We start from the raw sequence: 16,878 nt of genomic DNA on the forward strand, positions 1-16,878 counted from the left end.
ACGAGATTACGATCGAGAACGTCACTAGACCGACGTCGAGATCGAAAGAATTCAACTGAGTGGAAGCAGAGACGTGCGAGCAAGCTTGAGTACGAGGAGCGCGACTCACTGGATTCAGATTCAGAGAACTCAACAGAGTGGAAGCAAAACGTCAGAATATTTCTTGTCCCTTTCCATTTTCATTTTCATTTTCGTATTCCCTTTTCTTCCTTTCAATCTTTGGAGAGAAAATTGAGATTATTTGCATCTGTCTGTCTGCTCTCCTGGCCTTGGATCAGTAGGAGGAAAGGAAAAGATCAATCGATTTGAGCAATCCTGGTTCGACAGATGGCAAGTTTACCTGGTCATCGTAATCAGTTTATTTGCTCGGAGACAAATCACAGTGAGGTCCACTAAGGTGTCATATGTCATGTAGTCACCTCTGCATTCTGTCCTGAAGATTGGCTCCAGAGTTGCATATTCACAAGAAATTCAGTTCTACTACTAGTAGAGGAGAGGGTGTAACCAACTCTATCAGCGACACGCAACCTGATCGATTCCCCTGCAATTTATACAGATCGAATGGCTTTGCTTGCTCAAATCTGGCAGATCACGATGTTCACCGCCCAAAAGACGTCCTTGCCGGCATACATGGATAACGGCGACAATGTTGCATGTAGAAGAAAGCAAGCAGAGAGAGAACGGAGATTGAGATGGTCGGAAATTTAAACAAGACGCTTTCTTGTCTTTCGAGAAGTAATTAAGAGACATATCGCTAAGTACATAATACTACTACAATTTGGTGTGACAGTGTGCACATGTTCGTGCAGGCCGCAGCTGATCGATGCGTGTACGTGCATGTACAGCTCCTCCTTTGCAGTAATCCAGTGCGTCGATGCAGAAATTTCAAGCTCGCCATTATGAGCTTTCTTGACTTGTATGAAAAACATATCTGATCATCTCCTCTCAATGCTCTCACTATATATAAAGCTTGTTAGCCTTTTTCCTTTTTGTCCATGGAAAAAATGGTTCCCAACTTTCCACCGATCGCTTAGCTTAGCTAGCTAGCTTTAGTGGCTTGTCTCGATCGATCATCTATTCATCTTATTGTCGATCAGAGACCAACCATTTCGGCATATCGTTCGATCTATCGCCTAACTTTGCTGCTAGCTAGCCATATATATTTGGATTTATATTGTTGTCAAATACTATATCAGATTGATCGATCGGTGATCGGTCTATGCCGTTGCTGCCGATGACGAAGCTGGAGCTCGGCCACCGCGGCGAGGCGTGGGAGCCCGGCTGCCTCCGCGCCGTCGCCGGCGAGCTCCTCTTCACCTTCCTCTTCGTCTTCATCGGCGTCGCCTCCACCATCACCGCCGGTAAATCGCTCACGACTCTCTCTGTACTAAAATATAAGATATTTTAGGTCAAGTTTTTATTCGTCTTTGTTATTACAAGAACAACATTAATCGATTGTGTATGATGAGTATATCCGTATTTACCACGTGCGGTTAATTATTTTTTTTTTCAGGGAAGGCGGCGGGTGGGGCCGGCGAGGCGGCGGCGGTGACGGCGGCGGCGATGGCGCAGGCGCTGGTGGTGGCGGTGCTGGCGACGGCGGGGTTCCACGTCTCCGGCGGCCACCTCAACCCGGCCGTGACGCTCTCCCTCGCCGTCGGCGGCCACATCACGCTCTTCCGCTCGGCGCTCTACGTCGCCGCCCAGCTCGCCGGCTCCTCCCTCGCGTGCCTCCTCCTCCGGTGCCTCACCGGCGGCGCCGCCACGCCGGTGCACGCGCTGGCCGACGGGGTGGGCCCCGTCCAGGGCGTGGCGGCGGAGGCCGTGTTCACGTTCACGCTGCTGCTGGTGATCTGCGCCACCATCCTCGACCCGAGGAGGGCGGCGCCGCCGGGGACGGGGCCGCTGCTGACGGGGCTCCTCGTCGGCGCCAACACCGTCGCCGGCGGCGCGCTCACCGGCGCGTCCATGAACCCGGCGAGGTCGTTCGGGCCGGCGCTGGCCACCGGCGAGTGGGCCCACCACTGGGTCTACTGGGTCGGGCCGCTGGCAGGTGGGCCCCTCGCGGTGGTGGCCTACGAACTCCTGTTCATGGACGTGGAGGACGCCGGTGGGGCCCACCAGCCGCTGCCGCAGGAGTGAAGTGAAGCCGGGGAAGGCGCGCTCACGTGAGGTCCACGTGGCTTCGGGAGATTGCACGGCCGTGTGCGTGCGTTTTCGGCCGTTGATTGGTGTAATCTCCAGATGGAATTATTTTTGTACGTTTGATTTTTTTTTCCATTTTGTTTAAAAAAAATGGGAGGCGTGCGTGTAAATTTGGGGTTTTTTTTTGTGTGTATGTGCCGGTACAAGTGAGGTTTTGCTCGTTGAAAATATGATGAATAATACGTATTTCAAATATTGTTCGTGTCTGATACAATAACATATATGAGATGAGTCTCTTCTACAGTACTTTCCTTTGGCGTGAGTCAATGACATATAGGCTCGCTAAACATGAAGCCAATATATCATACACGAACAATATATTAACCTGCTGGAAGTGCAAAGCTCAATGTAAATGCAACTTACATAAGTGAAACTGGTGAAGCAAGTGCTAGGATTATCATTAGAGATTGCAGGGGGTTAGTGCTCTTGGCTGTGTATAAAACTCTGCACCAGTGTACCTCAGCAGCTGAAGCAGAATCTTTAACATGCTTAGAAGGGCTAAAAGAAGCAATGAAGTGGATTCATATGTCGATTATTCTGGAACTAGACAACGCTGAAGTTGTTCAGGCGTTAACAAAGCAGGTGGCCTCAAGATCCTCTTGGGCGATGACAATTGCAGAAATCAACAGTGTGATACAATGTATCTAACGGGTGCAAGTGCACAAGATTAAGAGAGAAGCAAATAGGGTTGCTCATGTTTTAGCGCAAATGGCAATGAGTATTAGGTCGTGTGGGGAGTGGAGGTTGTGTGCCCCCTCACCAATCCTAGACTTGTTAAACCAGAAATGTAATTGTGGCCCGGAGACACGGTCGAAGCATGCTCGCACCGTGTGCGTCTTTCACCACATGCTCTGGTCCCGGGTTTCTTCCTGTGGTCTTCTAGCGTTAGAAGAAGTCATCTGCAACGTCCCCTCACGCTGTTTTTTGGGGGGACAAACAAAGATCAGGAAAAGACAGACCGAACCCATTCGGTGACTTTCGCGGTCATCCTCACTGAACCGACTTGGATCTGAACTACGATTCAGATCAAGTCTTACCGAAATTTGATTTCCTTTTCATGCCATATGTTGTTTAGACTTTACTTTTTCCCCCTTTCTGTCCTTTCCTCTATTTGGTTGATAGGGTCTTCGTTCTATTCTAATTCTAAACCCATTGTCGTCCACAGTTTTCTTGTCAACGCGAAGGGGCAAGCAGCCCCCAAACAAAGAACTCATACCGCGGTTGTGGCTTGAAGGCCTCGCTATTTAGCCATTAATAAAGTTTCTCTCTTACCCTAAAAAATATCAGTCACTTTTTTCAATTCTAAGTGGGTTATTGATGTTGATCGAGGATGATTTGGTGGATAGCATCGTGCCAGTAATCAACTATCAACATTATGCATACATGACGACGGTGCAATGGGACTATCATTTGTGCGACGTATATATACTACGGTTTGGTATGCTATTATTGACTAAAAATTGGGCAACAAAACTTTCGATTTTTCGATTTGTCTTTGCGGAGGAGAAAAATTCTAATGGCCGCACGATGTACTTGCGTACGTTTTTTTTACACATATATTTTATACACTCTATAGCTATACAATATGGGAAGGGCCTACGTGTCGGACACCCGATGCTTTGGGGAAAAATCGGGCGCTGACGTCATCCGATTTACGTGCAAAAACTATTTTAAACTGATTTTTCTCAAAAATTACTTATCCAAATCATGATCCGATTGCACCATTAAATTCGTTATAATTAAATCTTCAAAACAAGATCACACATGGATATATTCCGACGAAATTTTTTTTAGCTTATTATTGAATTATTTTTAAATGTTGCACGATGTTCCACCGGGTATATCGGAATTGTTTTACTAAGTAGATCGGAAATGTTTCACTCGTTTAAATCGGGTGTTGTTTCACCTTATATAAAAACAATGTTTCAGCAAATAGCGAAACAATGTTTCAGTTCACTGTAACATTTGATCCATACATAGTGAAACATTATAAGTACACTAGATGAAATATTTTCGGTAGAAAAAAAAATAAAACGAATTTCCTTAATAGGGGGTTTCTAAAATATGTGGGTTTTTTTTGTTGCAATGGAGTATTTCAGTTCACTGCAACATTAGATCTATACATAGTGAAACATTGTGAATACACTAAGTGAAACATTTTTGGTGGAACAAAAAATAAATCAAATTTCCCTTAATAGGGGATTTCCAAAATATGTGAGTTTTTTTTTTTGCAATAGAGTATATGGTGAAGATATGTGGCAAGTAGTAAGGACACATGGTGGGTGTCAGGGTTATGGATACCACATACCTAATAGTAGTCGACTAAATCTCGGCAGGACCCACCACATACCGTGTCCTATACGGAAACAATCTTCGGATATAGGAGGAGTTCCGATAAGGAAAGGCAACCAAAGTTCTACATGGAAACGATGAGAACTACTCGGATTGTATCCATATTGGTTTCCCTAGTTCTACTTGGACAAGGGAACACCTATGGGTATAAATAAAAGCCCCCCTAGGAGGAGAGGGGGCGATTAACGGAGGATCAACACTCAACACAATCAACATAGAGGCCTACATACGCCAAGACACGCCGCCGGATATTGACTTCAGGGATAAGCACGGCTAGTACCCTACGGTGTCTCCGGATACTGTCAGGAGAGACAAAAACGCTATCTCTGATCTCGCCGGGCACGGATTCGAGGAGGAAGGCTACCCTGTTGTCGACTACGAGTCAGATCGTCAGACCGCCATGTCGACAACAGTTAGATGGGCTACCCCAAATATTATACTGGTGTGATTATCATGAATAAAAGCAATACCGGCTTCGGCCAACAGAATGTACGGTTATTACCTGATAACTTAGGGGCCTGAACCTGTATAAAAATCCCTGTCTCCGTCTCTTTTACCTCAGTCTCGCGTATATCCTAACACCAACGATCCCCATACTGTCCAAATACCGTAGTCGTGACATCAAACGTCGACAGTGGGGTCCCAGTAGAAACACATGGGCACGTCGTGGAGGGAGGGGGGAGCGCCCGATTTTCTCCTCCTCCTCTGGGCGACCGAGCGGCAGCATTTTCGTACAATATGAGTATACTACAGTCTACACTTATATTTGACTTTTTTTTGCGGATTTTCTAAGGAAAGTTATATATCTCGTCGTTGTATTTGGTGTTTGCGGTACTCATGCTTTGTGTATACGGAGTACTCCCTCCGTTTCGAAATGTTTGACGCCGTTGACTTTTTAGCACATGTTTGACCGTTCGTCTTATTCAAAAAATTTAAGTAATTATTAATTCTTTTCCTATCATTTGATTCATTGTTAAATATATTTTTATGTAGGCATATAATTTTACATATTTCACAAAAGTTTTTGAATAAGACGAACGGTCAAACATGTGCTAAAAAGTCAACGGCGTCAAACATTTCGAAACGGAGGGAGTATTTCGTAGCTCCATAATATGGGAAGAAGAGGAACATAAATACGTAATCATGCTTTGCGTTGACATTTAGCCGGAGAAGTCGATTTAATTACACCCCCGCGCCTGTGCAGATCGAGGAGAGGTCCCCCGGCTCCGTATATTCGTCTAATGACTTGCTGGGCCGCCCTTTGCCATGGGCCAAGCCGTACATTGCCTCTGCCCTTTTGGAGTAATTTCTTGTGCAAGTGTGTGCGATGGGACAACATGACAAGGCTGTACGCGTACCTTCTAAATCTAGCCTGGCTCCAGAGACCTGGACCGTCCAGCCCAGCCCACAGGTGCGTCCTTATATGCTCTGGTCCACCAACCATGTGCGCGTGGGCCGTACGGCACAGAGGGAGACCAATTGGCCCTTGCCCCCACACGATCTCACTCGTCTCTTCCAAACGACCCTATGTCCTGTTTTGGGAGCTTAAAATTCTGAGAAACAACCGGTGAGAAGCTAGCTGGTGAGAACCTGGAGAAGCTGGAAAACATAGCTTGTGATTTCTAGTTTATTTTTTGGATTCTACAACTACGGATTCTTAGAATTCGAGTGAAAATCTGGACTGTCTAACAGTAGTGGCTTCTAAAAGAATCTTCGGCAGGCAGAAGCTATCCAAACAGGCCATATAGTGGTGAAACGTACTTATGTTACTACCACTACTATTTACCAAGCAATTCAACACTGTAGAAATTGAACAAAAAAAATTAATCATCAGCTGGAGGAACAGGACTTGCTAATTAACCACGATCAAGACCGAGCTGGTTAATTAATTTACCATGCATGGCCGTCATGGCCGCCTCCTCGTCGTCGTCGTCGAGATGTACGGTGTCACCCTCGGCTCGTCCGCCGCTTCTCCACCCACACCGGCGACAGCACCGGCGTCGCGCCGAGCCCGACCACCACCTCCGCCTCTTCCTCGGCGACCACCGCCGCCGCCGCCGCCGCCTCGTCCCTCGCCTCCGTGTCGACCTTCCCTGCAGCTGTCGACATCGTCTCCGCCGCGTCCTCCTCGCCGACGACGACGTCGACGTCGTCGTCGTCCAGGTCATCCTCGTCGTCGTCTTCCTCCTCCTCCTTCCCGACGACGCGTATCCTCCACACCTTGACGCTCTTGTCCAGACCGGCGCTGTACACCACCATGCTCCCCTCCACATCGCCGGCCTCGCCGCCGCCCACCGCCAGGCACCGGACCGGCCCGCGGTGGCCCTCGATCACGGCGAGGCAGGTGTGCGACGTGCTCCCGCCCTTGCCGTCGCGCCGCCACACCCGCATGGTGGCGTCCTCCGACCCGCTCACCACCACCCGGCCGCCGCAGCCGGAGGCGAGGCAGAAGACGGCGAGGCGGTGGCCCTTGAGGAAGCCGGCGTGCGCCGGCCGCCCCGCGCTCGCCTCCTTCTCCCACACGTTGACGTACCCGTCGGAGGAGCCGGCGTAGAGGAAGCACCGGCGGGTGGCGCCCGTGGCGGCGGCGGCGTGGCAGAGCGTCAGCGCGTTCACCGGCGACAGCTCGGAGCGGAGGGCGATGATGAGGGCGTGCGTGGTGCCGCCGTACACGCGCCGCCACATCTTGACGGTGCCGTCGGCGGAGCCGGTGAAGATGCAGCCGTCGGCCTCGTTGATGAGCATGGCGTTGATGGCGCCGTCGTGGGCGACGAACGAGTCGGCGCAGCTGCCGTCGGAGAGCTTCCACGCCTTCACGGTGTGGTCGTGCGACGCCGTGTAGAGGAGGCCCGCGACGGCGTGGAGCACCAGGCACGACACGGTGTCGCGGTGGTGCGGCGGCCGCCGCTTGGTGAAGGAGAGGATGCCGCCCTTCGCCGGGAGCGTGGCGGCCTTCTTGGCGCGGATGTGGTCGCACACGGCGGAGGCGCACACCGTCCACACGCGGACGTGGTGGTCGCGGCTGTGGGAGGTGACCAGCGTGCCGCCGCACGCGGCGATCGCCGGGACGCGGCCGCGCCCGACGTCGAGGTACCCGCGGTTGAAGCACCCGGGCGCCGCCCACGCCCGGACGCGGCCGCTGTCGGACGCCGTGAACAGCACCCCCCTCGCCACGGCGAGCGCGTGCACGTCGCCGTCGAGCCGGTGCAGCGCGGAGAGGCAGTGGTAGATCGCCGCCGGCGACGGCGGGAACCGAACCCTCCCGTGCAGCGGCGACTGCACCCACGGCGAGCACATCCCCCCGACACCACCACCACCACCACCACCTCCCCCAACTCCGACCAACCCCGGCAGCTCCACCCCATGCACCGACGAGAGGCTCAGCCTCGGCGGCGTGTGCGGCGCCGCCTCCCTCGCCGGCGACCGCGCGTAGTGGTGGTGCACCGGCGTCCGCGCCGCCGCCGTTGGCCGCGCCTTCCAGTCCTCCTCAAAGAAGCTAAAGCTCTTCCTCCTCCCAAACTCCATGACTAGCTCTACCTCCCTGATCCTCTCCCTGCACCACTAAACCTCCAGCTCAGTACTCTACCACCTACCACCACGATGACGACAACAATGGCGACGACGACGACGACGACGACGAATTGATCGCATCCATGCTAGTAGCTAGCTATACTGCCCACCAACGCCACGTTAAATCGAGGTATAAATCGAGGTCGATGAAACGAAGGAGTGGTGGATGGGCGAGCTAGTCGTCTACGTGGACGGCGAGGATATGCAGCGGCGCGCGGTGGTGGTGGTGGGGTACCACGGCGGGAGCGCCATTACTCGCCGGAGTTAAGGGGGGCGGAGTAAATGGCGCGTACGGTACGAGGTGGGAAGATATGGGCAAAGAGAGGGTAAAGATCTCGATGTATATCGCGTGCACATGCGTGTACTCGCCGGAGGTAAATATGGCCACGGCCACGGCGGCCATGGCTGGCCGGCGGCGAGCGAGGACGACGTCGATCGGACGGTTGATGAGAGGATCTTGCAAGATCTCGATCGCGAGATTGATGGCTGTCAGTGTGTGGATGTACGTACGTACGGCGCGCGTGCAGGCAACGGCAAGCTAGGCCTAGGCTTAGCTATAGCTACAAACGTCGACGTCGTCCCGGCAAGGAACTGCATGGTTTAGTTACTGCAGTGTGTACTGCCGTAAGAAGCGGCTAGTGGTGAATTTTGGTGGTGTCATCTCTGGTGGGATTGTTGCTTTGTTTCGGCCATGGACAATGCGCCACGCTGGCGAGTACCTTCGTAGGATCCACGTAGCCCGTGGAGGAGAGAGGGCCGTGTCTTCGCGCGGGGTGCTCATGCCTTCTATGAGACACGAGTGCCCTGCTTTGGAAGATGCCCAGGCGCATGACACCATGGGGGATTGGCGATGGCCCTCCTCGATCGTCCCGGCATGCTTCACCCTCGACACCTCGCACTATCTGTCGCGCTGAGATCCTTTACACAGTTACACCATCCGCATGTCTTACCATTGTCAAGGTTGTCGTTGGTGCCGGTTGCCCTGATCTTCGTCGCCCCCGCTGGCTTGATCTACACCACCCGCGGCTTGGTGAGGAGGAGGGGATAATGGCGGCAACGCCTATCTAGTAGGAGGGGAGATGCGACTCTAGGTGAGGGGAGAGTCTGCTAGAGAGGGAGCTCGTCACGGTGAACACACATACACACACACACAGAGGTCAGCAGTGACAACGCTCATTGCCGAGGTTTGGAAGAGGTAAGACGCTGGCGGCAGTGGTGCTCATTGTCGAGGCGGGAAGAGGGGATAGGCCTATAGTGGGACTTGATGCCCGCGATGGTAGGGAAAGGGCTTATGTGTGTTTATACAATTTCTCTTTTCTATTGGGGGTACTATATGCATAATTTTGGACCAAAAAAATAAAAAGAACTAATTGAAGGACTAAAGCTCAAATAAGAAGGTGGTAAAATAGTATATTACTATGGATCCCATCAACAATAGCTTGCATTGTGGAGAAACTATGTTGAAATTAGCCCCATGCTTATGTGGCATGCTATCTCACTTTAAAATCGCACATCAGAGGGGCTTGCATTATTCATACCCTTGCATAATAAATAGATTTTGAGGATGTTCTCTAGTAGAGTACCATTTTACTTATCAAATATGAGTACAATATATATGGATAGTTACAAACAATTCTATAAAAAATGGTAATGTAGAGAATATTGATGTGCAATATTTCACAAAATTGTAAATCGAAACTCAGTTTACAAAGCGATCGAGTTTAGATTATAAAAGAGTTGGGAAATTTTTTTTAAAAAGAGCCCAAAGATTAATCCAAAAATCGAGTTCTAGAATTCAAAATCACTTTTTAATTATAATCGATATATTGATTGGCTGAGTAATGGTGGACCGGCCATGTAGTCAAAGCGAAGTTGTAGCAATAAGAGGTGATGTATGTAATTTTATCTTTTATCTTATGCAAAAGCTATCTAGCTATTAAGCCTTTTTTCCTTGACCCACATATAACTCTATCACTCTCCCTATCTTTTTCCACTAACAAGCTAGCCTAGTGTTACTATTGTTGTTTCTCCATTTGCTCCGTTAAGAGTTATTTTCAACTATTTGTGTCCTACATCTCTGACATCCTTAACTCGTAGCCTCTCAACACTACCCACACCAAACCCATTTGCCAAATAAAAACACACACCACTATACCATTTCCCCTATGGCTTTGGTGGCATTATGCATCCGTACCTCCTCTTCCCTCCAACCCTTGATCCCAACCTCCTCCCACCCCACAAAACTAATGCCTCCTTTGGAAACACGGTTCATCATATCAAAATCATACGGTGATTGAATTGAATATAATTCCCACATAGAAATTCAATAAAATTGTTTGAAATCAGCACGTTCTGAAGGACCCCTAATTAACCATGATTGTCACACCGCCTTGCAAAACAACGACAAGTATTATATTTTATCTCCATATCTTAAAATAAGAAATTTTAGCTCTGCGTTAATTTGTATTGCTAATCCCTTATAAAAATATTTTTTAAGACGAAGAGAAGTACTCCCTCCATTCCAAATTATAGGGCGCCTCATTTTTAAGGAAAATCAATCTCGGTAGCTTTTGACTAATAATCATACTAATTATATCTATACTAATTATTTTGAAGTACTTTCATGTGATGCTAATTTCATATTTGTTGGAATCATAGAATGAAATAAAATACTTGTCAAAGTATGTTATTGAAAACCGTGTAAAAAAAATATAGCCCTTATAATTTGGGACAGAGTTGAGTAGCAAATTAACTCCCATATTTTATTGCACAATTACTGATCATTTAACGTATACGTGCATGCAATTATATCAGCCGGCTGGCCACTGTTTGCTCGATCTACCTAAGGGGTACAGCAGGAGAGTACAGGCAATGAGGTAATTCAAGTAGTCCTGCTGCTGCAGACGAGGTATATCCATTCAGTACACAATATATATAACTATCGGAGGCCGTACGCACGACTGATCAGTCGAAGCGATTTGTTCATACGGCTGCATTACAACATGTCGGTACTCGGTTGATGATCAGTTTAGACGGGAATTGAAAAAACAATGCAAGAACTGTTTAGTCTTGTACTCCTAAATAGTTGAAAATAACTTATATTATAGGATAGTTGTAGTATCTAAGTATTGCTTAAAGTATATTAAATGAAACAAATGGTCAAATACACACACAAATTAATGGCGATATCTATTAATTAAAAACCGCAGGAGAAGTAATAGTTTCAACGCAAAACAAATATACCGAATAAAAATAATGGTAGATTTAGTGAATTTAATGAACTAATTGATTTGGTGGTGTATTTACATCTTCTATAAATTTGATTAGACTTCGTAGAAGTTTGAGTTAAGACAAGTCTAAAATGACTTGTTGTACTCCCCCAATTTCAAAATATAGAGTGCATTTTGTTTTGTGAGAATAAGACTCTAACCAACATTTACTTTTGTAATAATTTTTTTGTGAAGCAAAACTGATGTTATTAGTTTCATATTCAAAATTACTTCCGTATGATTATACTATTGTGTCACATAAATAACATATTAAGAAAGCAACTATTAGTCAAAACCTCATCTAAAAAAAATAAAATAAAATATGCAATATATTTTGAAATGGATGTACTAGAATGAAAAGAGTAATTAATTAAGCCCGTTGTAGATCGCCTGAAAATTATCGTTTTGACTAACATAATCGCATGTAACAATGCGCATAAATATAATTGGCAGCTGTTACCTACGTCCGTACGTGCCACTTAATAGGCTTATATATATAACTTAAAATTCGTGCTCCTGCTGTCGCGTGTCATACGTCGATAGTGGCGGACCCAGAAAAATTGTACCGGGTGTGTTCATTCTAGCGATCACTCCACCATATATTTTTTTAAAAAGAAAACACCTAATTTTGATGGAAAAATTTCGACAGATTTTGGTCGGCTTTTTCAAAATTCTATTCAAATATGGCCCATAATTCATGAAAAATCAATAAAATTCAGAACAATCAATCCCATGTCCTAATCTATATATCTAGCTGCCCCCCCCCCACTGTTTCTCTTCATCTATTCCTTTCCTCTTCCCCTGATTTGATTTCTAAACCGTGATCATTGTTATATTCTATTTTCTGAGAGGATTCCATTTTTATGTCATTTGATTTCATACTACATCCTAGTATTTTTTTCCAAAAAAATTGGGTATGCCGGTGCCAACCCGGCACACCCCCTAGGTCCGCCCCTGTACGTCGGCGCCTTTTTTCCCGGCGCCGATTGATATCGATCGACGGCGGGGCCCTGGCCGGCGGATCCCAGCCGTATTAAGCTTCACTATGAGAAAAATCATTTTTACAAACGGACCAAAACGATTTTTTCAGATGGCCATCCACTCCTGAACTTGAAGGTGTGCGAAAATACATTATTTTTATAGGCGGGTCTAAATCTAGAGGTTCTTTGACTATTTTTGCAAACGGTTATAAAAGGGTTTTTTTTGTACGCCTGTAAAAATAAAAAGCCAACGTTGGTAAAAAATCGTTTTTATAGTAGAGCTTCATATATGCATGAATAGAGCATTTCTTGGATCTCGCATGCTGCATAGAGAAGGGATTAGAGATGCGATACATGTAGAAAATAGGAAAAATTATACTGCAATTATGAGGAAGATGCATGTGTAAGAAAATCACACTAAAAATACAAAATGATGCATGAAACATGAACAGAGCACGTACAATCTATTTCTTGACTGGCACCTATTCTTGGCTGATTATATCAGTGGCAAAACATATGGGCTTCTAGAGAGGAATATATATGTTCTTGATTCTTCATCAAGCTCATGCATGTGAAACTGAAAATGAAGATAAATGAATGGGATAATATTTAGTGGAAACCACATATTTAGTGGAAACTTGGAAACTACCGTTGAATCGAAAAATGAATGTCTGAGATTCCTCTACGTCATCTCGAGTAAAAATTTTACTCATGGATGTACTCATGAGTTTTAACTCGTGATTACGTGGACGAATTTCGGACGTCCATTTTTTGATCCAACAATAGTTTCCAAGTTTACACTACATTTGTGGTTTCCACCACATATTTTTCCTGAATGAAATGGTAAGGGTGGCTTAGAATTTACGGCATGGGTGTCTATTGGTTCCTGGATTAAATAGAGAGAATAAGAAGAAGGTCAGTGATTTATGGCATCCCACTTCAAACAAGAGTATCCTATATAAAAAAGTAAAGCTATGCTGCAATGATATATGTGGAGATTATGGATACCCCATACCCATACGGCATGTATATCCGACTGGGTATGGGGTGCCATGTATAGATAAAATAATATCTTTACAGGGACTCGGGTTAAATTCTAAACGTATGTCAAGGAAATACCCGGGATCCTAGTCGGTTACAATTGTATCTTATCTGTAACTACCTATTCCTATTCCGTTAGGGATATGGGCTGTACTACGGACCCCTTCCCCTATATAAGGAGGGGTCCGGGTGCCTCTTGGGGCACGATTTTCTCCCAGATCATACGATCAATAATACACTCGGCGGATCAATCCCCGGACAGGAGTAGGATATTATTTCTTATTAAGAAGGCCTGAACCTGTATAAAATTCATTGTCTCTAAATCCATCCACTTTTCTAGCTTGATAGCCACCTCCTTTTAGTATTGCCGAAATCTTGTTTCGACAATATAAGTATCCAGTGATGCTTAGATTTAATAGAACGATATGATATTCATATATCGCACATACTCTCTCATCTAATTGCTGATATAGTAGGGTGACGTACGTGGATACACCTAACCACAATTAATAGGAATACTTATATAGGATTAATTTATAGATAAGTATTAATAGGTTTATTCAGTAAAGTTTAAGAATAAGATAAAGCTAGATGCAAAGTCGTCTAATTGGTTCAATTTTGAGTTTCTTGGATTCCCTTTTTAAGCACTGATCAAACAATTATAAAAGTGCTCACATTATATATTGGAATTATTGTCTCAGAAATTGAAACGGAGGGAGTAGCAGCTAGCTAGCTGCAGATGCATATCATATGCGTTTAATTAAGTGTGTTCATATATATATATATAGGACGATGAATCGAGGACCAGAGACTCTACTATTCGTAGTACAGATCGAAGCGCGTACAGTTAATGGTGGTACACACACAAGTGTAAAAGCGATCTATGATCTGTTGTTGCATTGGTCTTTAGCTCTATCTAGCTTCTGCTTCGGTGGCCGACTTAATTATAAGCGTGGGTTTAATTTATATTTCATCTATACCCTGTCGTTTCGTGATTAATTTTTCGATCTATATACGCTGTCGTCTCGTCTCTTGATTAATTTATTGAACCACCGTGATCGTCGCTAGCTTATGTACGTACAAGAGATGTCGGCAACGGCAAGCGTGTTGTTCACTTGTCAGCATAGCTTTCGGCCAAGGTAAAAATTGCGTAAATTAACTATCTCAATTATTAATTATCACTTTAGTTTTAAGTTTTACCCTATGATTTATTTTGTTGTAAAAATTAACTATGCTCAGGCCTTCTCAGTGTTCACCGTCGTCTTTCTGCTCTGAATTAGCCTGAGAACTAGCTCGAGTCGGACTTATCACTTCATAGTCACGCTAGTGCTAGACGCACGAACCCAGCTTGATTGGTATATGGTCCACTGCGAATTCACGTCGATCGGAAGAAATCATTCAAATAACGAGCTATACTCACATGTATTGGGTGATCACCGGTTTTTACTACAAAATATGCTATGAGGTAGAATATCAAAAGTGGCAATTGAACGATCCTGTTAGGACCAATTTTGTGGCGTGGAGGGCCTACAATCGAATTGAGCTGGGCATGCCATTGTCATGCATGTTCCCTTGCGAAATTATGTGCACAGTACCGTTAAGTTGGGGCCATGGTACAGTACACTGTACACTGATCAGAACACTATGTATACATGTCTTCAGTAAGACCCTGTTTAGATGAGACTAAAACTTTTAAGTTCCTATCACATCGGATGTTTGGACACTAATTATAAATATTAAACGTAGACTATTAATAAAACATATCCATAATCTTGGACTAATTCGCGAGACGAATCTATTGAGCCTAATTAATCTATGATTAGCCTATGTGATACTACAGTAAACATTCTCTAATTATGGATTAATTAGGCTTAAAAATTGTCTCACAAATTAGCTTTTATTTATGTAATTATTTTTTAAGTAGTCTATATTTAATACTCTAAATTAGTGTCTAAATATAGAGACTAAAGTAAAGTCCCCGGATCCAAACACCACCTAAGCGAGTCTTAATAGGAAGAAGAAGAAGAAAGGAAGAAACAGATTAAACATGCGCACTGTGCAGGTAGCCGACACAATTATATTATGCATTGGCGTCATGGCGGAGCAGAGAAGCAACCCTAAAGTTTTGGATTATGTCCTCGTTCCGTTTCTGTGCATGGTAGCTAGCTAGCAAATGTGCGCTGTTAATTTGTGTCCTTGCTGTGTCTCCTTGTGTTAAATGTGTTGGCCTTGTACATATGTACTACCCCTTCGCAAGGATATCAAAATGTATCATCAGTAATGTACTAATTGAAAACACACATGGGTGATGGTTTTAGTGAGTAATTAATGTCGGATCTAGAAAATAGTATCGCATGAGCCACTGTTCATGTCAAAAAATAACATGAGCAAATTCCTATATTTCCAAAGTGTATTATTATGTTGGTTGATCTCTGCTAAATAATTTGATGAGGCTTAGCCGTGTGGGACACTGTCAGCCCAGCTACCCAGCACAATCACGCTACGTCTTTGCTAATATTTTTTTCTATATATTGACGTACCCCAGCCCATATAAGAGAGATCGAGAACCATGTGCAATTAACTTCGCGCATACACTATTACAAAATATATCATAGATATTGATTCATAGGTGCAGGTTAAATTAAAATTAACCATGCCCCCCTCAACTTGGCCGCCAAGCACACCATGACCGTGGAAGGGGTCAAGAGGATGAGAAGGGGAGAGGGGTAGAGAAGGCGCAAGCGTAAGCGGTGGGGGCGGAGGCGGCGGCATACGAGAGAGAGGCGCAAGCATGGGAGGATGGAAGGATAGGGGGTGGCGGAGAGAAGCACGCGAGAAAGGCGGAGACTAATATAGAGAAACCGAGTGGATAAGGTGTTGGGTGTGTCGGTGGACTAAAATAAAAGTACCAGATCAGCTCGGCTCACTTTCGTTGGGTGGTTCGGCTCAGTTTTGTTGGTGTCACTTTTTTAAAAGAACCGGCACCTATATTATACAATAGGTGCTAATTTAATAAAAACCGACACCTAGATCATCTATAGGTGCCGGTTCTTTTTTATAAACCGGATATTGATATCGGTTTTTCCTTAATTAGAACTGGCACCGGTAATTGTTCAAAGGTGTCGGTTCTATATTTTTTTTTTCATTCCGCAAAGGTGGGAAAAGATCAATAGGGTGCCGATGAGTCGGTGCCTATGAGGGGTTTTGTAGTAGTGATCTGGATCGGACTAGCGGTCGTCTAAATTTACAACTAAACATGCTTATATTTTGAGACGTACGGAGTATACATGAGTAGCACAGCTAGCTGTATATTTCGAAAAAAAAAACATAACAAATCATGAATGCAACTCGTAAAACTGATGAACAGGAGTGTGAACCGGCTCTCCGATCAAATCGATCACTTGATCAGTCTCATCGTATCAGACCATCCTCATGGCAGTAAATAAAACGGCATTAATATT

General features: G+C 45.5%; 2 protein-coding genes across 2 annotated transcripts; one reads left to right on the forward strand and one right to left on the reverse strand.

Moving 5' to 3' along the window:
• Window positions 1-1,021: 1,021 nt before the first annotated feature.
• LOC4324277 (probable aquaporin TIP4-2) lies at window positions 1,022-2,395 on the forward strand. The gene is made up of 2 exons (NM_001428079.1): window positions 1,022-1,361; window positions 1,514-2,395. Exons 1-2 carry the CDS (start codon window positions 1,220-1,222, stop codon window positions 2,140-2,142), a joined length of 771 nt encoding a protein of 256 aa, NP_001415008.1. The 5' UTR covers window positions 1,022-1,219; the 3' UTR covers window positions 2,143-2,395.
• Window positions 2,396-6,285: 3,890 nt separating this feature from the next.
• On the reverse strand, window positions 6,286-8,530 carry LOC107276826 (protein JINGUBANG). The gene is made up of 2 exons (XM_066308927.1): window positions 6,452-8,530; window positions 6,286-6,357 (listed from the first exon to the last, which is right to left on the reverse strand). Exon 1 carries the CDS (start codon window positions 8,080-8,082, stop codon window positions 6,505-6,507), a length of 1,578 nt encoding a protein of 525 aa, XP_066165024.1. The 5' UTR covers window positions 8,083-8,530; the 3' UTR covers window positions 6,286-6,357; window positions 6,452-6,504.
• Between the last annotated feature and the right edge of the window lie 8,348 nt (window positions 8,531-16,878).

Source organism: Oryza sativa, chromosome 1 (assembly GCF_034140825.1).
Source record: "Oryza sativa Japonica Group chromosome 1, ASM3414082v1".
Lineage (NCBI taxonomy): Eukaryota > Viridiplantae > Streptophyta > Magnoliopsida > Poales > Poaceae > Oryza > Oryza sativa.